This window comes from Chelonia mydas, chromosome 9, assembly GCF_015237465.2.
Source record: "Chelonia mydas isolate rCheMyd1 chromosome 9, rCheMyd1.pri.v2, whole genome shotgun sequence".
NCBI classification, from domain to species: domain Eukaryota; kingdom Metazoa; phylum Chordata; order Testudines; family Cheloniidae; genus Chelonia; species Chelonia mydas.
Genome location: NC_057855.1, coordinates 33,036,414 through 33,060,839, shown reverse-complemented (window position 1 = coordinate 33,060,839; position 24,426 = coordinate 33,036,414). Strand labels below are relative to the sequence as shown.

At 41.2% G+C, this 24,426-nt stretch overlaps 1 protein-coding gene across 1 annotated transcript in view; it reads right to left on the bottom strand.

The window, feature by feature from the left end:
* The window catches only part of DNER (delta/notch like EGF repeat containing), a 269,335-nt gene that overhangs the window by 123,556 nt on the left and 121,353 nt on the right, over positions 1–24,426 (bottom strand). The window contains exons 2-3 of the mRNA XM_007055038.4: positions 21,596–21,892; positions 2,805–2,899 (exon numbers count right to left, since the gene is read on the bottom strand). Coding sequence (XP_007055100.3) covers positions 2,805–2,899; positions 21,596–21,892 — 392 coding nt within the window. The remainder of the gene's footprint in view (positions 1–2,804; positions 2,900–21,595; positions 21,893–24,426) is intronic.

Below are 24,426 nucleotides of genomic sequence, written 5' to 3'. Positions count from 1 at the left end.
CTATTCACATACCACGCTCAGAACATATTAAATATATAACTACCGGATAACTACCAGAACACAATCTCTCCCCCCTGTATTAATGTGCTTTCAATGGTACTTCACTCCATTCCAAAGTTTCCCCTACTAGCAGTCATAATGCTGCCATTTCCAGTGGCTGAAATACTCCTGCTTCCATCACTTTTAGTCATGGTATTAGTACACATTCAAGATAGGCAGGTTTGATGTTGACAGAAATTCTGGTTTTGTTTAATGAATTGGATAAAATGTTCAGAGCATTTCATTCTCGTAAATCAAATGGGTTATGCAAGGTTGTCAAGGTCACTCAGACCTGTGGTGATCTACCGCAGGGGTTCTCAACCTTTTTCTTTTGGAGGACTCCCCTCCCCGGCGTTCTATAAAAACTCCACGGCCCACCTGTGCTACAATAACTGGTTTTCTGCATATAAAAGCCAGGGCCAGCATTAGGGCGTAGAAAGTAGGGGAATTGCCTGGGGCCCCATACCACAGGGACCCCTGCAAAGCTACATTACTCTGGCTTCAGCCCCTACTGAAGGCTGTGGCAGGGCTCAGGGCCCTGGGCTTCAGCCCCATGTGGCAGGGCTTCGGCTTTCTGCCATGGGCCCCTGAAACCTGCTTGCAACCCGAGGGGTTCGTGGACTGAGCTACTGAAATAAACAGGGTTGAGTAAGATAAAGTCACTTGAAAGCAACTACAATATATGCACTCAGTTCCACAGGATTTTAAATTTTTGTTTCTATGGATTTGTCCTTTCTTTAAGCGTACTTTTTCCACTCCCTTGTGTACATGTATAATATGAATCTTTTCCAGACATCTGCATCAATTCATAGATGGAAGAATCCCAACTAGGATTGAGTGAACCTCCAAAGGCTCAAACATTCTATACAGCTTAGTATCCAAATGTTCAGAAGTTAGTCTGACTCTTCTTTGCCTAAAATTGGGCTGCTAACCTCATGAGATCAACCTCTTCCAATTTTCATGCTTTTGCTTTCAGCTGAAACCAAGAACTGCAGGTGTGTGTGAATGTAATCCACACGAAGAGATCCCTTCTTGTACCTGGACTATTTAAGAATAAAATTTTGGACAAAGCTTTGGATTTTTTTTTATCCCAACTTATAGGCCCCTCATTAACAACAACTTCAGGTAACCTGAAAATGACAGCAAGGAATGCCACAATTTAGGTCAAATTCCAAGATAAAAATCAGTGCAAGTTTACTAACCTAAAGTGATTGTTGTTACATAAATATATATTCAGATCACATGTTCTACATATGCCTTTTAACACAGGGAGTACAGTGAAATAAAGAAAATTAATTCAAGTGATTGGCAAAACTGGAGTATTTCCGCTTATAAACAGTGTAAGTACGTGCCTAGCAGGGGCTGAACTGGGAAAAAGCTTGCGGTGTCTTTCCAAGTTTTGCTCACGTCAGCTGCCAAAGTGAGACGCTTGCTCATAGTAGATATCACAAATGACCAACATATGACTATGTGTGCTCCTTGGGTTCCTTAGAGATGGGCACCCCACAGTGAGTTTTTAATACGCCCATGAATTCTACTGGACTTCTCAGGGTTGGCTTCTCAGACTCCCTCCTGGTCTCTACTTAGGACTTCTTAATTTGGGGGCGGAAATGGTAGTACGCTTCCAAATCGCACCCACATACAATGAGACAATCAGTGACTGTACAGATCTGTGATCTTACCTCTCCTTTCTTACAAGCTTTCGTGGGGAATGAAATAATTAACAATGTTGACATTTATATCATAATCACTGGGTGTCTGAACTAACAACTCAGTGAGACAAATTGGGCAGTTCCCAACTTTCAGAGTCATTGTTCCAGGCTGCCTGCAGACTCAAGGTAGACACAGTTGCAAGAGTTTCATTCTTTTTTGCAAACATCAAAATAAGTCAAAACTTTTTTTTAATGAAAGCTGTGATTCTAGAGCACAAGATGGCAGCACAAGAATGGTGTCAGTGCGCTGTTTCAGGAGAAACCTAGGCCTAAAACAGCAGGAATGTTGCAAACCAGAAGGGAGATACATTGGCAGATCTTTATCTGAAAGCTTGTACCATAAACGTATGCTTCATCCCAGTCAATGCTATCAGATCTTGGCTTTCAAGGGAATCAAATTCCGTTCACTAAAATTAAGTTACACAACTGTCAGTGTGAAAAAGTGGATGCTTTACACAACTTTAAACTCTTCAAAAGCATATCTGCTTTGTAGGATGCACACCTCTTTGTAGAAAGCTTTTATAAAGCATTCAGACTACTGATGTGAAGTTCAAACACAAATATAAACAAATACATTAGTCTGAATTTGGCAATGGGGAAATGTGAGCTGCTCTGGCTGCCAGAAATCATCACTGCGTGGAGGGAAAAGAACAAAATGTTACACCCTTCTCCAAGTCAAACTGTTGTCCTCCACCTCTTTGCTCCAATTCCCAGTGTTCTCTGATGGCTGAAAGACACTTTACTTGCTTAGTCCCTCCTCCCCTCCTGTCCCCCCCAAACATGCCCCACAACCAAAACAAAAAAAAAACAAAAAAAAAAACCCACTTAAACATACATGTGAGCGCTTGCACCTCTGGAAGAAGGTGCTCTGGTATTGCTAGGTCCCTCCTGTCATCTGGAGGTGCTCTGGAGTTCTTTCATGACATACCAAGGCATTTCACAGTCTGGCTGCCTAGGAGACAATTGACTACAGTTCCCAAGACATGAATTCGGTACCAAACACTATTTAAATATTTATTATTCCAGGCTGCTATGACAAAGCAATATTCTTACTTTATTGATGTGTTCTGTGGAACTTCAAAGGAGATAAGCCGGCCTCCAGCAGAGTTGTTAGAACTGGCATTTCCACAAGCTACATCTGGGGTTATCTGAAAAGAGTAAAGATTGTTCTTTAAAGATTTAGTCCTTCAAAAGAGGATATAAAAAATGAGGGAAATTAATAAACATGAAAAGAATATGAAAACAGCACCATTAACCAATCCTGATCTTTTAAGAAATTTCCAGACATTGAAAGTTTCATCATCAATATACATTTGAGGTAATATAAGGTTCTATGTCGTCTTCAATTATTCTGGAATCTCACTTTATGGGTAATGTTTTCAAAAATATCAGAAAAAAACCCTCTCTATAGCTCTACATTTTAGTGAGAACTTACTGCGAGAGATGTCTGCCTTTAAAAGTATCACACCAGTCTTGAGAAAAAGATAAATGGATTTCTCAGATTGTCAAATACTAAATACCGTATACACTCGTTCATAAGCCGAATTTTTTTAGTAAAAAAGGGAAGCATCAGACAAGGGGGCCAGCTTATGAACTGGTTTAGAGAGGGAGAGGTGGGACACAACCCCTCCCCAACAGAGGGAGCAAGGAGAGGCAGCACAGCCAGCAGAGCCAGAAGGGAAGAGGCAGGGCCAGAGTCTCTCCGCGTCTGGCCATGCTGCTCTCCCCCCAGCCTCCGAAGCAGCTGCAGCTCCGGGGAGGGCAGGCTGCATCCGTGCCGCTCGGCCCCGCCCCCCAGGGAAGGCTGTGGCCACACTGCCCGGCCTGCCGGAGCCTGCTGCGGCCATGCCACCAGGCCCAGCCCGCTAGAACATGCTGCAGCCGTGCCGCCCGGTCTGGCCCGCTGGAGCAGGCTGCGGACGCATTGCCCAGCCGCCGAAGCAGCTCTGGCCACGCCAGAGACATCCTCCCCTGCCCCTCCCCAGATGAGGTGGGAAGGGATGGGATGGAGAGAGTGTGGGGGTCCTGGGCTAGGGGTGGGGTCATGTGGGGGATGGTCACAGGGGTTACTCCCCTGACCCCCAGCTTCCCCCCCCCCAAAATTTCCCCACCAGTTGCTGTCCCAGCCCATCAGGGTAAGCAGCTGGCGCGCTGGGACACTTTGCTTAGGTTTACCTCCGCGCCTGAGGACGCTCGAGGCAAACAAACCATCTCGGCCCGCCAGCGGCTTATCCTGATGGCCCATGAGCCAAAGTTTGCTGACCCCCTGAATTATAGGGTCGGCTTTTGAAAGGGTCATTAAAATTTTCCATTTTTACTTATTCATCTTGGGGGGGGAAGGGGGGTTTGACTTATAAACGAATCGGTTTATGATCGAGCATATACGGTAAATATCTAGCGTTGCCACATGTCAGTGAAAATGTGAGATCTTGGGGCATTTAGATCCAACAGCAAGAACTACTGCTCTCTTTCAACTGCACTTATTGCATAGCTTATTTTTCCTTTTGAAATTCATAGCCATACTCTGCCACATGAGCCCAGCAATAATGAAGTCCACTATCACTCTTTCCAATGACAGGAGGCTTTCTACAAAGTGAATGAAGCATCCACAGCCTACCTAGGGAGTAAATTCATGACTGCAGCTGTGATTTAGTGCTTGTGCTAAGTAACTGCTTTCTCTGCCATCTATGCAGCAATTCCTCTGTTCGCTAATCAGACCTTTTCTACCATACAGCACTGGCAGTATGATCATGGACAACATTTTTATTTGACCATACAATGCTGGCATCTAAGTTCATGCATGTACACAGCCATTCATCTATCTATCCAATGATACCAAATGTATTTCCAAAAGTCATGAATAAGCCTCTTAGTCCATCTAGACCAGTGATTCTCAACCTTTCCAGAATACTGTACCCTTTTCAGGAGTTTTATTTGTCTTGTATACCCCCAAGTTTCACCTCACTTAAAAACTACTTGGTTACAAAATCAGACATAAAAATAAAACAAAAGTCACAGCACACTATTGCTGAAAACTGCTTACTTTCTTATTTTTACCATACAATTATAAAATAAATCAATTGGAATATAAATATTGTACTTACATTTCAGTATATTGTATACAGAGCAAGTATAAACAAGTTATTCTGTATGAAATTTTTGTTTGTATTGGTTTCACTAGTGCTTCTTATGTAGCCTGTTGTAGAGCTAGGGAAATATCTAGATGAGTTGATGTGCCCCCTGGAAGACCCTGTTTGAGAACCACCTGGTCTAGACCAAATCATTGTTGCTACAGATCAACATAATGTGTGTGGGGGAGGGGGATCTAAAGTGTCTCTCTATATCATCATCATCTAGAGTATTTTTTGTGTATCCCTAACAGCTTGACTATGTAATAACACCATATGCAGTACAAAAAATGAGCCAATTTCTTTTCTACATTTGCCAAAAAGTAAGGATAGGTTTGTAACCCATCTTGTATGATAAAAAGCTTATATAGAGCCTATTATGCTAGGTTTACACTATGCTTATTGATAAACTGAGAATGTTCGCTGAAACCCATTCCAAAGAGTGAATCATCCTTCAAAAGGAAGAGCCAGAATCCAAATTCTAAACTCATGTTTCATTCAAATCCACATTTTGAACTTGACAATGAAGTATCTATGAAAAAAAGACACAGAAGAAAATCCTGGCATGTTACTTAAGTAATAATTTTCAAGTAACACAAGTTCAATTTTGACTCATGTGGCCAATTAGTCACAATAAGCAAAACTGTATGTCTGGCTCAGTTTATTGCTTCACCAGGCAGTAAGTTACTGAATTCTTCTCTGGCTTCAACAGACAATTTGATTATTTCAAATTTAAATAAATAGTGTGCAATTTTGTTGTGCTAGTTAAAGTAACATAGAAAAATGTTAATAAATTTATTACTGCTTCTTAATCTTGGAAACCATGATGATGGAGATTATGTTCAAAGCCCAATATGAATTTGGCTGACATCCCTCCTTTTATATTTGCCAATATGCATGGTAAGAGTTGTACTGTACAATCACTTTCCAAGAGAACCTGATTTTTAACAAGCCTGTGGGAAAAATATCATTAAATCTCTATTCTCATATTCCAGTATGATGTTAGCTAAAAATATAGCCACCATCACCCTCAATAATGAATGTCAATCATAAATCATATGACAGCAGAATTTTATATGTCCATTAACTTGGTCTATATCAGAAAAAGTTACAACCAAATTGCAGGACTGGAAGGGACCTCGAGAGGTCATCCAGGACTAAGTATTACCTAAACCAGCGGTTCTCAGACTTTAGCAACCTGAGGACCCCCATTTTGATTTAAAATTTTTCGGGGACCCACAATGCCGCCCCAGCTCAGCCCTTGCACCGCCCCTTTCCCCGCCCTTTCCTGGGGCCATGGCCCTTCCCCGTCCCTTCCCCCACTCTCTCCATCCCCCCTTCCTTCCTTTGCTCTCTCTCCCCCATCCTCACTCACTTTCACCAGGCTGGGTCGGGGGTTGGGGTTCAGGATGGGGTGCGGGCTCCGGGAGGCAGTTTAGGTGTGGGAAGGGATGCGGGCTCTGGGCTGGAGCAGGGGGTTGGAGTTCAGGAGGGGGCAAGGGTTGCAGTGCTTACCTCGGGACGCTCCTGAAAGTGACTGGCGCATCCATCTGGCTGCGGCTCCTAGGCCGCAGTGGGCAAGGTGTCTCTGCGCACTGCCCCTGCCTGCAGGCACTACCCCTACAGCTCCCATTGGCTGCAGTTCCCGGCTAATGGGAGCAGCGGAGTCGGTGCTCGGGCAGGGACAGTGCACAGAGACACTCTGGCCTCCCGCCCCAAGGGCCGCAGGCACATGCTGCCGCTTCCGGGAGTGGTGGGGAGCCAGGAGAGGTAAGCCTGTTCCCCAGTGTACTGGAGGTGCGCCTGGAAGGGAGGGGGAGGAGTTTCTCAGAGGGGCCCGTGGACCACCTGGAGCCCCCTAGGGGAACCCCAGGGGTCCATGGACCCCAGTTTGAGAAATGTTGATCCTTGACAGGTGTTTGTCTAATCCGCTCTTAAAAATCTCCAATGATGGAGATTCCACAACCTCCTTAGGCTATTTATTCCAGTGCTTAACCACCCTGACAGTTAGGAAGTTTTTCCTAATGTCCAACCTAAATCTCCTTGCTGCAATTTAAGCCCATTGTTTCTTGTCCTACCCTCACAGGTTAAGGAGAACAATTTTTCTCCTTCCTCCTTGTAACAACCTTTTATGTACTTGAAAACAGTTATCATGTCCCTTCTCGGTCTTCTCTTTTCCAGACCAAATAAACAGCAATATTTTCAATTTTCCATCATAGGTCATGTTTTCTAGACCTTTAATCGTTTTTGTTGCTCTTCTCTGGAGTGGTGAAATGTGGTGCCTAGAACTGGACACAATACTCAAGCTGAGGCCTAATGAGCACGGAGTAGAGCAGAAGAATTACTTTTCATGTCTTGCTTACAACACTCCTGCTAATACATCACAGAATGATGTTTGCTTTTTTGCAACAGTGTTAAACTGTTGATTCATATATAGCTTGTGATCCACTATGACCCCCAGATCCCTTTCCTAGGCAGTCATTTCCAATTTTGTATGCAAGCAACTGATTGTTCCTTCCTAAATGGAGTACTTTGCATTTGTCCTTATTGAATTTCATCCAATTTATTTCAGACCATTTCTCCAGTTTGTCCAGATCATTTTGAATTTTAATCCTATCCTCCAAAGCACTTGCAAACCCTCCCAGCTTGGTATCTTCCGCATATAAGTGTATTTTCTATGCCATTATCTAAATCACTGATGAAGATATTGAACAGAACCAGATTCAGCACTGATCCCTGCGGGACCCCACCCATTATGCCCTTCCAAGCTTGACTGTGAATGACTGATAACTACTTTCTGGGAACAGTTTTCTAACCAGTTATGCACCCATTTCCCTAGTTTGCTTTTGAGAAGGTCATGTGAGACAGTATCAAAAGCCTTACTTTAGTCAGGATAGACCACATCTACCACTTCCTCCTATCCACAAGGCTTGTTATCTGTTAAAGAAAGGTATTAGGTTGGTTTGATATGATTTGTTCTTGACAAATCCATGCTGTTACTTAGCACCTTCCAGGTGTTTGCAAATTTATTGTTCTATTATCTTTCCAGGTAGTGAAGCTAAGATGACTGGTCTGTAATTCCCTGGGTTATCCTTATTTCCCTTTTTATAGGCTGGGAGGGCAAGTGGAAAGACAGAAAAGACAGACCAGACAGACAAGACAGAAAGAAAGAAACTGGACAGTACAATTGCACAAGGGGCAGCACAAAAAATAATATACTGAGAGTGGAAAACCAACATGCAATCAAACAGGAACACTCTCTTAAATTAAAGCTTCAAAGGAAAGGCAACATAAACACAAAATGTTTTAATGCAAGGCAAAGCAGCAAGGGTATGCAGGGCTTTTACAGTTATACCTGGAGAGGAAGGTGTCGTGTGATGCTGACCTAACTAGCAGCTCCATTTACACTTCACTCTGGCTCCATTACCCACTGATCTGATAAACCGAAGGACATCTAAAACAGAAGGACACTAAACCAAAATAGAATTTTACAGTGGCAGAAAACTGATATTTCAGTTTTAAAAAATCTGGAATTTAGATCAGCACAAAAACAGAAGGAGAAGCAGCAGCCTCCCAGCACAGATAAGAAACAAAATGCTGCCAGCAACAGTGTGTCCTCAGACAAATACCAGTGAAAGAGAAAATCATGGTTTGGCAGCCAGAATTACAGGAGAAATTACACAGAACCTTTCCATAGCAATGGGAGAAATACATTACAGTTTCCAGTCATGTCTGTATTTGGTCCTGGGAGAGCTTTCTACTAAGCTGAAAGAGCTGAAAATCAGGATTCGCTAGACCAGTACACTAGACCAGTACTAACAGAGAAAACTAAACCAGAACATGCAAATAGATCACTGGCTCTGCAAGAGAAGCTACAATAGCTGGAAGAAGATAACGAAAACAGGAATTGCAGGAAAATATTTAAATAAGGGATTTTCAGATTCATAGATTCCAGAAGGGATCACTTTGATCATCTAGTCTGACTTCCTGTATAACATAGGCCATAGAATATCCCAAAATAATTTCTGGAGCACATCTTTGAGAAAAAAAAATCCAATCTTGATTTTAAAATTTTCAGTAATGGAGAATCTACAATGACCCTTGGTAAACTGTTCCAGTGGTTAATTACTCTCACTGTTAAAAATGTATACCTTCTCCCAAGTCTAAATCATCTACCTTCAACTTCCAGCCATTGGATCATGTTATACCTTTCTTTGCTAGATTGCCTTTATTAAATATTTGTTCCCCAGGTAGGTACTTATAAACAGTAATCAGGCCACCCCTTATCATTCTCTTTGTTAAGCTCCTAGAGTTTATCATTATAAGGCACGTTTTCTAATCCTTTAATCAGTCACATAGCTCTTCTCTGAGCCCTCTCCAATTTAGTAACATCCTTCTTGAACTATGGAAACCAGAACTGGACACAGTATTCCAGCAGCAGTCACACCAGTTCCAAATACAGAAGTAAAATAAACTCTCTTGTCCTATTCAAGATTCCCCTATTTATTTATTCATTCAAGGATCGCATTAACCCTTTTGGCCACAGCATCGCACTGGGAGCTCATGTTCAGCTGATTATCCACCACGAGCCCCAAATCTTTTTCAGTCACTGCTTCTCAGGACAGAGCCCCCATCCTGTAAGTATGCCCTACCTTCTTTGTTCCTAGATGTATACATTTACATTGAGCCATTTTAAAAATGCATATTTGTTTGCCCAATTTACCAGGCTATCCAGATTGCTCTGTATCAGTGACCTGTCCCCTTTGTTATTTACCAGTCCTCCAATTTGTGTGATATGCAAACTTTATCAATGATGATTTATGTTTTCTTCCAGGTTATTAATAAGAATGTTCAACAGAGCAGCGCCAAGAACCAATCAGTTACAACACCTTTTAATCCATTTAATGTGTGCTATGTTAATTTTATATCATTCTAGCTTTTAATCAAAATGTCATGCAGTACCAAATCAAATACCTTACAGAAGTCTAGGTATATTACATCAACACTATTTCCTTTATCAACCAAATTTGTAGTCTCATCTGAGGAGTCTCTGAAGGTAAAATTGAAAGGACATGTGATATGCTTTCTCCTAAAAATGCACACATTGAGAGATCATGACCTACATGTTCCAGTTCCACGCCCATGAGGGCAGACAAGCAGTTATGCCTGCTGAAACTGGAAAAAGATCCACTGAACACAACCGCAGTACCATGTTTTTCCAAGATTTCCCTGTAGCACTAGAAACAGCACACCGCCTTTAACTGAGCAAGGCAGCTCCTTAAGACACACACCGCCACTTTAAAAATAGTCATTAGGAAAAAAGCATAATCTTTCACCAGCCAGACAAAGCCCTGAAGCACCCTCAAGAACTGCTTACAAAGATATGCTCTTCAATATGTTATGCATTATTTAGAATGATTATATGTCCATCATGCAGATATGAGGACACAGGTATTCTTCTCCTCACCTGTAAACTGGCATAAATATGAATGGACCCAAACAGTTTGGGTCTAAATCAATGGATACAGAGCTCCTTTTTTAAAGAGATAGAGATAACAAACCAAAAATCACATTTCTGCTTCAAATATTTTAACCATTGTCCTTTCCCAAGGGCCCCATGTGGGGTAGGGAGGAGCTCCACTGTGTGCTTGCCAGGGAAAAAAACCATGGAGTCTTTGGGAGGATTACAACAGAGGGCTTTTGCTATTTGTAGTTTCAGAGCATCTAGTCCTTGCTCTCTAAGTCTTAAAGGTGGCCTGGAAACACAATTAACATTTCATTGCCTTTAACAATACAGGATGAGTTCCCCCACTAGCCAGACTCAGAACATATTAACAAGTGAAAATTCACTTTTCCTTTGTACTTTTAGTCCCAAAATGTCCATCCTTCCCTGAGAGCTATCTGTTATGATACCGCAGCATGCAGCATGCTGGTGACATCACAGCTTTCACAACACCCCACTGTGGTTTGCAGTGAGTTTGCATACTTTTGTAAACACTCTCAGTACATTACACACACACAAATGATTATTGTTCAGAACTCAGCATCTCTTCTTTATTCACAAGTGACAACATAAGCCTATGTCTGAGTTTCCTCCTGCGCTGGCTGCTCTTAAGGATTCTCTATTCTTGTCTTTCTCCCTAGCTTTTCTTTCCTTTCTACCCTTCAAGTGGAGGCAATGAGATCCACCTGGTCTTGCTGCCAAACCACAGTGGGGGAAATTACTGTCTAGAATGCAGTTGCAAGTGTGAATTCACATAACACATCTGAACTGACTCAGGAAGATAAAAGCCTCATTGACATATACCATTCAGTTGGAAGGGCAAGGTAATAAAAGCCAGTGCTTTAGGAAATGAAAGTTTTAGACTTCAGACAAAACTTATTTTAAGGGCATTGGGTGACTGCAAATACTGTAAAAATTATTAGCTTGAGAAAAATGTTATATCCCAAAGCTGTACCATTTTAAAAGTGATATGACAGTTATTTCACAAAAATACTATATCCCTCCAGCAGAACAGCAACAGCCAAGATGAATACATTACCAGGATTGCTTCTGTAAATGCTAACCCTGCCAAATCTCCTTCCAAGGGATTACACATTAATTAATTTTTAATTCAATAAAATTAGTTTCCTTACTTGCAATTTATCTTCTGTGAATGCAAATCCACTGTTCCATCAGGCTTGGAACTGCTGGGTTTTCCATCTTTTCCACGTCTCTATGCAGGCAAGAGGTTCCTCTTTTCTCCCCTACCAGTGCAATCTGCCTAGCAGCACCCTCTAATGGCACAGGATTAAATTGTATGATCTTTCTCCCCCAGGCCATACTGCCAAAGCTAAAAAGAATGCTGGGGGTGGGAGGGAGACCCCTAGAAAAAAATCAAACCGATTAGATGCCGAACTGTATTCTGCATGGGAAAAATGCGGCTGGGGAAGCAAGAAATAAAAGCAGGTTTGTAAGACCCAGAAGATAAGGATCTATTACCCTCTCCATTCAGCCATACTGAAATTGCTGAATACCACCCAGGGTGAAACAGAGCAGGGAATTCCCATTCAGAGAAGACAGAATTACAGGTAAGGAAACCAATTCTCTTGTTCTCTAACCATCTCATGGAAACTCCTCCATTACTTCATAGAGTTGGAACTGCTGGGAAGCAACAAGCAGAAAAAAAACTTCTAACAATGGGGAAGGAAAAGTGAAAGTGTCCAGAGTAGAAACATCATAATATCAAACCTAATAGTACTGAGTAAAATTTTTAAGAAAGGGTCTTTACTGAAGAGCACCATGTCCAAAGGTGGCATCAGATGAAGAAATCATGTCAGTTTTGTAGCGTTTTGTGAATGAAAATAAGTATCTGCCAGGCAAATTCCATTACAGATGGCTCTGTTTTTCTGTTCAGAAAACAACTGTAACCTTGGTGGAGTCAGCAACTATACTTTCAAAATTATCTCAATTAGAATATGATTTATTCCACCTACAGATACAGAATTTTGAGACTCTGCACCCTTTTTTAGATTCCACGAATAAAATCTTGGATTTCCTCCATGGTATTATCAATGTTCTTCCAAGTACTGGATGGTTCAGTCAGTGAGGCAAGCTATCACGTTGCACGATTGCGTCTTCACAAGTATATCGTCTTGTCAGTAGTAGATCTAGATACTCTCTTTTCTCAAGATGACCATCAGGGTGGCCTTTAACTTCAGAACACCCAAGGAACAGGTGATAGACTGAAGGGCATTTCCTGAATCAGATAACGGTCATTCCTGATTACAAAGCATAGACACTCATGGCAGTAGGGATGCACTGGGGAGAGGGCTATAGTTCTTGGATCAGTAGAGCTACGACCTCCATCATGAAATCAGTTTTGCACATGAAGACAGACAAATCCAGAGTCAGACAAGATCATCCAGAACTATTTAAATCACCATGAAGCACATGGAACCCACTCTCTTTTGATGCGACTGGAATCATGGATCTAAGGCATAAATTCTCAACATGGAGGTTGCTACCACACCCCTATACTTTATGACTAGGTGGGAGAGGAGTCCCGAAATGTTTCTCTGCTGTAACATTAGGTTGCTGAATGTAAAACATTGAGAACTGCTCCAGAGAAAAGGTTGTTCACTACACAGTTCAGAAAGCCTTATCTTTTCATTCAGTCTTAAAGGAAGAGGAGACAAAAGTTTCAAGATAGAGTGGCTCTTGAAAGACTACGAGAAGCCTTGTTTATGAATCTTGATACTTGCTGGAAGTAGTAACAGATCACATTAAAAAGAAAGTTCTGAACCCAACCCGGGCACTAAAGAAAGGTGGGTCTGAACTAATAGGGCTTCACTCTCTAGTTGATGTTGTGGAAGGATTTCCTCACCCCAGTGTACTGAAAGAGTTTAAGAGAGCTGTGGTTCTGGTACGGCTAGAAGTTGTAGTTGTGGCAAAATTACCTGAAACTCCCTTAAATGTCTTTTGACAACGGATGGTTAAGCATAATTTTATTTGGGTCTGGGGACTCCTTAAGGATATTTTTTAAGATAAGTTATTTTGTTTTGTTATTTTAAAAAAGGGGCCCACTGAAGAGTTTTACCCTGTTCAAAGATGTCTGAGCCAAGTTGCCTCTGGAAATAGTGTTTATATCTAAAGCCCAGAGCCATGATGTGGCAGAGAAGAGATTTGGTGATATTACACAAGTCACAGGAAAATTAATATAATCTTAATAGAACACATCTTCCCTTTAGTCTCCCTTGATTTTTGAGAGCACCAGAGGATGCAGGAGATACACAGAGCTATTTTGAACCAGTATCACATGTACCATGGCAGCACATAAAGAAATGGAAGATTAAAGGTCCTATTTCAATCCTTGCAGATGACTCAAATAGGGGCTGTCAGAGTTCAGGACAACTCAGTGATCCAGCAAGGGCACCCACTCTCAGCTGTCCAGCTCCCCAGCCATTGCCTTTCTTGGGTGGAGACCCACGTCTCATTCCCTTCTGACTGGGGAATTTCCAGGCTGCACAGTTCCCTGCCTTCACTGTGGTATTCCCAGCAGAGACAGGCTACTTGCTTTCTCTTCAGAGATAGTTAACAGTCTGACTGCCCACAGTTCTAGATACCACACAGCTCTTTCAGTGCAAGCCTATTTTAGTCCTAGCACTACAGAGAAATCATTATAAACAATAAAAGAACCTACATGCATGCTAGTAAGCTTACCAGAGATCAAGAGATATTCCGATTCTAACATGGACTCTGGCAGGAGCAGTCCTTCAATGCCTTACAAAGGGAGTCTTTTCTATGGTCACAAGTTCATAACCGTCTCCGTTCAGAACTAGTAACCAGTTTTATGGGCCCCAGTAAGCCAAGTCCTTCCAATCCTTCTCTCACGATTGGGGCCCTCTGTGGATCAGGGGTCCTGTCTGTTTGACGGATAAGGAAGAAGGCCCTGACCCAGTTTAAAATGAGGCTATTCATCCAAAAACCTCTTCTTTGTCTGTTGGTCCCTGGAGAATCCGTTTTGAACTAGTATATGTGCACCTCTCCAGGAGGATAGGTTCAAAGGGCCGATAATGGAGGAATTACATGAGCACCTCCCTCCTACTATAACTCCATAACACATACACAACTGCATTTTAATACAATGGACCCTCAGGTATTAAACCTAATCCAATAAAGTTTAATTTAATTCAATAAAGTTTATCTTAATTCAATAAGATTTGTCCAGGATATTAACAGTTAATATCTAGCTAATTTTGGTTTCTACACCTTGTGAGTGCATCTCAAAGAATCCCTGTAATCAAAATATTTTAAAAGTCAGGCTTAACATTTTATCCATTTATTCCTGAATAATAAACTCACCTGAATTCTCTTTTCTTTACAATCTGTTGTTTCATTAAGAAAAAAGTCACAAAAGGTTATGAAATTGTTATCATTTATTGAACTTCAAAAAATTGCTGCACCACTGACCTTTATTATGCCTAGTGCTTGATAGTAAAATCAATCCAACCTCATTTGCATTTTGCCTGGAGGGCAAATACAACCCTAGTATTTATTTCCAAATTCTGAAGGGCTCTGGTGGCATTGTAATCAAGCTTTTTAATGGAACTATGACAAAAATGCTAATAAATATGACTTAGTTCCCTGTTTAGGAACCAGTCTGCTATGTACATGCTTAACTTTATGCACTGGCTATGTCTACACTTCATAGAATCATAGAATATCAGGGTTGGAAGGGACCTAGGAGCTAGGGGTATGATTCCCAGCTTGTGAAGACACTCGCACTAGCTCTCTTTGAGCTGTGGTAGGCACAGCACAGTGGCGACCAGCAGGACATGATAGCCGCACCAAGTACATACTAATTTGGTCCACGCAGATTTGTAACTGGGGTAGCTAGCCTGTGCCACCACTCTGCATTGTGTTACACAGTCACACTACTATTTATAGTGTGCTAACTTGATCAGAGCTAGAACGGGTATGTCTATGCAAGCTGGGAATTGCACTCCTATCCACAGCTGTAAGTGTAGCCACTGTGAATAGGTCCCCTGAACTCAATGGAACTTCTACATGCATTACCCTTTGCTGAACTGGGGCCTTATTTATTTAGGGATAGGAAAATGCTTGATAAACAAAGGCTATTTTCTATTTAGTTTACTATTGTATTATGATTTGGTTTAGTCTGAATAGATACTTATGGTGATACATAATACAACATAGTATGTTACTCGTTTCTTGTACAGCTAATTAGAATTACAATTCTTAAAGCACAATGAGCCTTCTGGAATATTTTTCTGGAACATTCCAAATGTCAAAACTTAAACCTATTGGAAGTTTCTTTGGGGTTTTTGGTTTGTTTGTTTTTTTTAAGTCCTCAAACTGCAACAAGCAATTTCCATTATTTACACTATGAGCTCGTATCTATTTAACACTGGGCTGGAGCACAGACTCTCAAGTCTAGGTGCTTGGGTCGGCCTAAGAGCCCAAGCTCCAACGTCCACACTGCTATTTTTAGCAATTACTCCAGCCCAGCTACCATGAGTCTGTCTACCCAGGCTGGGAGGCTTGCTCCCATTGCAGTAGAGACACATCCTTTAGTAGCAACAGACGAATAATATAAAACCACACAATGCACTTGCCCCCCAAAACCCTCTCTGAACAGATCCCCTTATGCAACGATTAATATGCAACATGTATCATGTCTCAGCCGAGATTACTAAATAGTTAAAGACCTAAGTCAAGTACTCAGATGTTTTCTGATCTGCAGACATTAGGGCCTGTTGCAACAGAGAAGAAGAGACTCCTCAATGAGAAGTTAGGAGAGAGTCAAAACAACGTTGAAGTGGAGATCTTTAATTAAAGTTAGTATGTTGTCTACATTCTGACTTTTCTTGACAGATACTATGGTTTGTGGTATCGCCTACCGGTATGATAATTGTTCATAATTTACTTATTTTACTTTGGCAATCCTGAATATAATTCAGTGTTGGCTCTTATCATTTAGGAACATAGGATTCAAAGGGATCTCATGGGTCATCAAGCCCAGTCTGCTGCTACTACTGGCAACCCTGACCATGTAAGCCAGGGGTTCTCAAACTGGGGGTCAGGACCCCTCAGGGGGTCGCGAGGTTATTACATGGGGGGGGGGGGTCGCAAGCTGTCAGCCTCCACTCCAAACCCAGCTTTGCCTCCAGCATTTATAATGGTGTTAAATATATAAAAAAGTGTTTTTAATTTATAAGGGGGGGTTGCACTCAGAGGCTTGCTATGTGAAAGGGGTCACCAGTACAAAAGTTTGAGAATCACTGATGTAATCCCATTCATAAATGTATCAAGCTCCATCTTAAAAGCAATTAGATTTGTTGTTTGCACTTCTCCTATTGGAAGGATATTCCAGAATATCACTCTTCTGGTGGTTAGAAATCTTCTAATTTCCAGCCTAAATTTATTCATGGCCAGTTTATACCCATTTGTTCTGGTGCCCACATTGTACTTTGTGCATTGTAAAACAGCTCTTCTTCCTCCCTGGTGTTTACCCCACCAATGTATTTATAGCGACCAATCATATTCCCTCTCAGTCTTTGTTGTGCGAGGCTAAGCAAGCTAAGCTCTTTCAGTCTCCTCTCATAAGGCTTCTTATTCCCCTGATCACCGCAATAGCCCTTTTCTACACCTGTTCTAGTTTGAATTAATCTTTCTTAAACATGATTGATCAGAAGTATGCAAAAGATTCCAGATGAGGTCTTATCAATGCCTTGTACCATGGCATGAATTCTTCTCTCTCTCTACTGGAAATACCTTGCCTGAAAGATCATAGGATTTCATTGCCTTTTTATGGCCACACCACATAGGTGCCTTAGTCATCCAGTAATCAACTAATACACCCATGTCTTTCTCCTACTCCATTATTTCCAACTGATGAGTCCCTAGTTTCAGAAATTCTTTTTATTAGCTAAGTGCATGACTTTGTACTTTATACTATTAAATGTATTTCCATTTCCATAATTCCATTCCTCAAGATCGTTCAGTTCTTCCTGTATAACATTTCAATCCTCTTCTGTATTGACAATGTCTCCAGACTTTGTGTCATCAGCAAATTTCATTAGTACACTCCTATTTTTGTGCCACAGTCATTAATGAAAATATTAAATGAGATTGATCCCAAGACCGATCCTTGAAGAGCTCCACTAGTAACCTCTCTCCAGAGAGATAGTTCTCCTTTCAGTGCAATCCTTTGTCATCTCCCCTTTAGCCAGTCCCTTAGCCACTATACAATTATTGTACTAAGCCCCATATGATACTATATCAAATGCACACACTCAGCCATGACATTTTAGCTGCTAGCTAAAAGATCACTGCACATGCGCACAGAAAAAAAAAAAAGAGTCCAGTAAATTAAATTTCTTGACCAGCAACTGTCAAGAGAGTAGAAAAACTGGCCAGGCCAGTTGAAAAACAGCCAGGTGACGACCCTATTTTCCATGCAGCTGCCTAAAATTGGTTGGTCCATGGCCCGGACGGCCCCCTAGCTATTCAGTCTATGCCAAGCATGGAGATTACAGGAATCTCTCCCAACCTTTCCCCCACCCTGCATTTCCTAGTTTAAAGCTCTTCTTATCAATCATGCCAGCCTTGATCCCAGAAGGTTAGTACCCCATGTACTCATGATTAGTCTATTAATTGAGAAGAGCCCTCTCTTTCCCTGAATGTCCAAAAACCTTCAACAAGGATTGGTGCTATGAGTTTGTCTTCATTATCTTACCACACCTTCACCTTCCCTCCCTAAGGACTGGAAGAATTCCACTAAAGAAAATCTTCTGAGCCTCTGCTTCTTTGGGAGTCTTTCCCTAGCCTTGTGCAGTCATCCTAGAGCCCTTCCTGCAGGAATGTGGCAGTGTCATAAAACACAACCAGTGGATTTTCCCCCACACCCATCAGGATCCCTTTCAGCCACAGGTCTACATCTCATGTCCTTACTTCTGGCAGATAGCACACCTTTCTGTCCTTTGGATCTGCTCTGGTGACAGGCCTGTCAATTCGTGTTAGTAAGGAACCCACAGTCACACAGGCTAGTTTTGGTGTGAATATCAGGTTCCCTCCCAGCTGTTCTTACTTCTGTAGTCCCTTGCTGTCCCCTTTATATCATACTTATCTTTACTATGGCTCCATCCCTAATATCTCCATCATCTCTTCCACTGGGACTGGTTTCCTTGCTTTCCTTCCTTGCCACCCCATCTTCAGCCTGCTTCTCCTTGTTGTTCTCCAGTGCAGCCCTCCACTCTCTCTCTCTCCTCAACTAGCCTGTCTCTTCCTCTGCCTTGTCATCATGGGTCATGCTCCTCGTCTAGTAGTCTGCCCTCTAGGTCCACTTGTTTGGCAAGGTCAGCAAATCTTGAGCTGTATGTGCAATCTCCTCTCTCCTTTCCCCCATGATGTCTTTAAATCCCCATCTGAACTCCACCATTATCTCCAGATGCATCTCTAGTCCTCAGATCTTCTCTTCCATGAGCTCTCTCAGGCGACATTTCATACATAAGTAGTTTCTGTCAGAATAATATACATCCTGCAGCTTCTGTGTCCAGTCATCTTCTTTGTCTCCTCTCTTCCTCAGGTCACCTCTAGTGCTACCTCAGTAGCCATCATTGTCTTCACTTCCTAGTCCCTAGTCTTAAAAATGAAAGGACAAAAATCCACCAAACTCCCTCCTACAAAATCCCACACAAACTCCCCTGCTTTCTGTCCTCTGTTCACTGGCTTATAATCCTTTTGTCTAGGTCAGCCCTGCCCCCTCATTAACGCTTGGCAGTTATCTGTCCACCATCAGTGATCAAAGACAGAAAATATCTAGTGCACACTCATCTCGGAGGCCTCCAGCTCAGTCACAATACACAGCCCCCAAACAGACTATGCAAAATACAAACAGCAAACAATCTACCAAAAAGCAGACCAAAACAAATTCACTTTCCCCCAAGGAAAAAGGACTCACTCCTTCCTTACTAAGTAAAATCCCTTCCTGACCCCTGATGGTGGCTGGCTGAAACCCTGATGCATGAGCTTTAGAACATAAGACAAACTGGGAGTGAGCCCCTGTGCTTGTGAGCCTTGCCCCTCCCTCCCCACCATCACAAGTAACCCCATCATACAATCGCAGCCATAAATTTGTCCAGCTCTTTCTTCAAACTAATTAAATTGTTTGCCCCCACAACTTATATTGTTCCAGAAACTCACTCCTTTGATTAGAAACCTTCTTTTACTTTCCAGCCTGAATTTGTTCATTGTCAGTTTACATCCACTTATTCTTGTGCCAGCATTGTTCTTTTGCTTAAATTGCTCTTCACCCTTCTTGGTATTTACTCCCCTAATGTATTTATAAAAAGTAATCATACCGCCTCTCAGTCTTCTTTTGTAAGACTAAATAAGCCAACCTCTTCTAGTCTCCTCTCATAAGATGGGACCTCCATTTTTCTGATCATCCTAGTTGCTCTTCTCTGCACCTGTTCCAGTTTAAATTCATTTTTCTTGAACAGGGTGACCAGAATTGATTTCCAAACATTACCAGCTTCAAAACACACCATGACAGGGGTTTAGCTCTGGAAAATGTAAAAACTTAAAATAAGGTAATCCCAAGGCAATATAACTAGTTCATTTTGACCTAGGTTGAAAAGATCCAAACTGCAACGTGCAGCGTGCTGATCGGTCAGGGATTGGAGGTCATCACTGTATCTATGACAGGTATTAAATGTAATTAAGAAATATGCATATGCACATTTTTGGCTATGTTCAAATGTAAAATTTTCATCTCTAAAGACACACTTCAGGAAAACTATTTATAGCATGTGGTATACGGTACAGTGTATTATTAAAGTAGTTAATACATACATTTCCTAGCTGTAGGTATTGAGCATTTGTATTCTCTGAAAATATTAAATATATATATTCCCACTATCATTCTAGAAGTCTATACTGGATAATCTGCAGAATTCACTGACAGATCTGAGACTCTTTTGATCAGTCTCCCTACCAGTGTGGAAACAGATCTGAAAATATAATACACTTCTCAGAATTTATTAGATACAGAACAGTCAGATAGTATTTACTGTTGCAAAACAATAGACAGAATTCTTGGAACTTCTGGCCCAGATAGGAAACCATAAAATATACATTTCTCTTCCATGTAAGAATATCACAAAGCATATCTACAAAGAGGCAAACAACTCTACAACATTTTCAATCACAGACTAGCCTGCTGTAATCAAAGTAGAGTTACAAAAAGTGAAGATGGAACTTGATGAGACAGCAGGGCTGGAAAGACTAGAAACACACAGTTTCCGTGGGGACTTCATGAATCGTATTGCACACAATTGAGCTATGACTCAAAAACTATATGTGAATGTGACCTTGACAGATTCAAAGAATGTGACATTTTTAATAGAGTATGTTGTAACCAGTGGCTACCTTCATACAAAATAAAACTTTCTGTAACCACATTTTCAAATCCCAGCAGGGTGTACAAAGGGTTTATTTTTCTAGAATAATTAACTGCATTTCTTGCAATATATTGTGCCTTTCAAATGAGAGCTTAATAAAAACAGAGATGTTGAGTAGCCATTAAAAAAACTTTCATAAGATTGTTTAAAAAAAAAAAAAAAGCAAACCCAACTTCTCAACATACTTGCTTAAGTTTTCTCCCCCATATCCCAGACCCCTACTGTTATGCAGCATGCTGTGTGCTATTTTTGTCACCAAGTATGCAATCTTCTACCTCAAAGGTGGCTTCACTGCAGTTGTGTTTTGGGACTATAACTTTCAAAGCAATATAGGACCCTTTGCTCTATAAATATAAAAGATTACTACTACTGTGTAAATAGAAAAAAACCATGCTAAAAAGTAGTTGCTTTACACTTTTGCTTTTCTTAAACGGATTTGAAGTTTGGAATTTCCAGTTTATTAATAAAATGGCAGAACTAAAAGATATTGTACCATATATATCTCAAAGATTTCCCATGCATTATACCTACAAAAGCATACATCTATTTTCAAAAGAGCAACAGTTAAGCCTAAAACCATTTTCTCAAGTGTTTTACTTGCTAATTTTATGGATTAACAACTCAGGGCAGGGATCATATCTTCAGTCTTCCTACATATATGCCTATGGCCCATAGACAAATGATAACTAAATAACAACAAGTGACATCCACAAGCTTTTTATGTATGACTGTTAAACAAAATGGTCTCACCTCTATTTCATCCCATTTTAGATCGACAACTTTTTGTCCTGCTTTTGGCTGCCAAGTAGGTAATGTCACAGTTGCTTTTGAATGGGGTAAAACAATGTCAGGTTCCAAGGTTGCTGATACTGGCCTGATTTGTCTTGGTGGCAGTGACTCCGCCCATCCAGAAACTGGAAGGCTGTGAAATGAGCGTTCACAGTTTGTACCTTCATAGCCTTCATTACACAAACAGAGGTAGCCATCACCGTTACTGCTGCAGTTACCATGGTGACAAGGGTTGCTGGCACAAGGATCTGAAACAAACTGAGAAAAAAAAACATCTGGGTTAATTACTTCATGAAAAAGATTTACTTCTGCATTTTAGAAATGCCATAAAACAGGATTTATTTTTCCAATATTTAGCTTCCACAAAATATATTTATGGGTCAAAATTCATCCCCGATATAAATTCAATGATTTTAGAGGATTAAAAAAACAGGGATTAATATGGTCCGTTATTCCGAGGTCAATGAACACAGGTTCATTGATGATAGGCTTACAGAGAAGTAGTAAATAAAACAGTAGCGTCAGCAGTGTTCAAATTATGTAGTTTGCAACTGTGATGAGGTAGCTCCTGTGCCGCAACAATCCACTGCTGGGTTTCTGGTTGGGTGGAAAAGACAAAAGGATTTTATATTCAGGTGGGGCACCACCTGCAGCAGTCTTACTCAGCAACAATAGACATATCATGGGAGCAAATCAAATCAACAGCCCCACATCAGGCCTACCTTGCCTCAGGGAGGCTCAGGTAGGCAACAGTTTCTAGTCAGCCCCGATCAGAGCTAGGCTCCTCTCATGCAGAGCAGGTGGTTATCCCTCCTGCCCAGCTAGCATCTAGCTGAGCTGGAATTTCCCCTTTTAACCCTTCCCTCTAAGCCCGACATCTATTGCCGATGTAGCAGGACGGGGCCGACTAAGCCCACAGCAGTTCACTGACTCTTTTCCTGGCAGTGTGGCATTCATATACCGCATCATAGTAATCCTCATAGGAAGGTCTGATGGTAACCTCTCCTGGTGATGTTTTCTAAAAGTATCTGCCACTTGGTGTAATCTAGTACATTCCAAAGGTCAAACCAAAGAAACCAACAGTATATTTATGAAACAAGAATAAAGAGCAATTTCTAGCATGAATAGTTTAGCAGCAAGCAAAGAAGGGGCTCCGCTGCATAAGAGAGACGGGAAGACCACTAATATTTATTAAAGAAAAGATTTAATTTTCTAATTTTTATGAACCTGCTTCAAAAAAAAAATAAAGGTGTCTTCTTTACTATCGAAGTCTGCCATGCAGGTTACAAAATTTAGTTTCATTGAATCAGAAGCTAAGAAAGTATTACATGGAAAGGGTTTTAGAAGAGATTAAATAAAGAATTCTAGGTCTTCTGCTCTCCTTTAACTTGTTAAATATAGAAGAAATTCAAGAAAATAGGAAAATTCCACTACATATGTCATCAAACTTTTTTTACAACTATTATTTATTTGCAAAATTACTTCCCTACCATAATGACAGGTTTCAGAGTAACAGCTGTGTTAGTCTGTATTCGCAAAAAGAAAAGGTCTCTAAGTCTCTAAGGTGCCACAAGTACTCCTTCCCTACCATAAATACATCATGTTCTCTTTTGGTTTGAAAACTTATTAAAATCAGAACATCCAGTATTAGACCACCCTAGCTGATAAACCAAATCCCGCAGCATGTCAGTGTCTTGTCAGAATTAGCAGTGTACTTACACCTATGCCAATACGTCTGGGCAAATGTATCTCAATACCACTGTCTCTCTTGCAGTCTTGTGGCAATACACAAAATGACAGTTCTAGGGTAGTTCTAATTCCATCTAAGGATTTTTTCTAGTGCTTTACACATGGGTAAAGGCTTGAATGTATTCCTCTTATCAATATTTGTTTTTCTTGATTCCACTACAGTCTGTTTCTCTGAAGTCAATTTTATTAATCATTTCTTCAACATCACCAAAATGCCATGCCAAATCTCTTGGGAAACCAACAATGCTTATGGTGCAGGATGACAAACAGTTTCAATCAAAGAATAGAATCAACCAGTATACTGCAACAATTTTTGATTAAGACACAAAACTTATTGGGAAGAATTTTTTTGTTAAGTAGAAGCTGGCCAGAACTTGAAATCTCTATAATGTGTCAAAACAGGGACATAGCTTTTGGAACTCCCAAACCTGGAGATCGGAAATCTGGATCTGAATCTGTCCCTTTCCCAATTTAAAGGTGTTCAGAATCCACGGAGATAGATTCATGGTGCAAATTTGGATCTAGTTCTAGTTTTGGGGGTTCTGTTTACCCTGCATCTCTGGTTTTAAGGGAATACAGTACTTGTAAAAGAGGTCAGGTGGACAGTCAGAGAAGAAAAGAAAAAAATAATAATATTGAGCATTTTTCCATCTGTAGATTTTCAAAGCCCTTACAACAAGTGGGACCTATCGTAGTCTCCAATTTAAATATGAGGAAACTGAAGCACAGGAGGTGAAGTGACTTGCCCGAGGTCACACAATAGGTCACGGATTGAGGTAGGAATTGAAGCCAGGCCTCCTCCAGATTCCTGTTCTGGCAGCCCAGTCCCCGGATTCCATTGCTTCTTTTGTTAGGTATTGCACCATCAGTAGCAGTGAAAGCTTCCTCACAGCACCCCATTTAAGTATTTCAACTCTTAGCTGAAGGTAAATCGAGTTTGTATGGCACAACTCTGTGATGTTGGCAGACCAGGTGCCAGCTCATGCCAAGCCCCAAGCCTCACTGCTGGAAACCAGTCTTGTTTACCTGCGAGTTAGCATTAT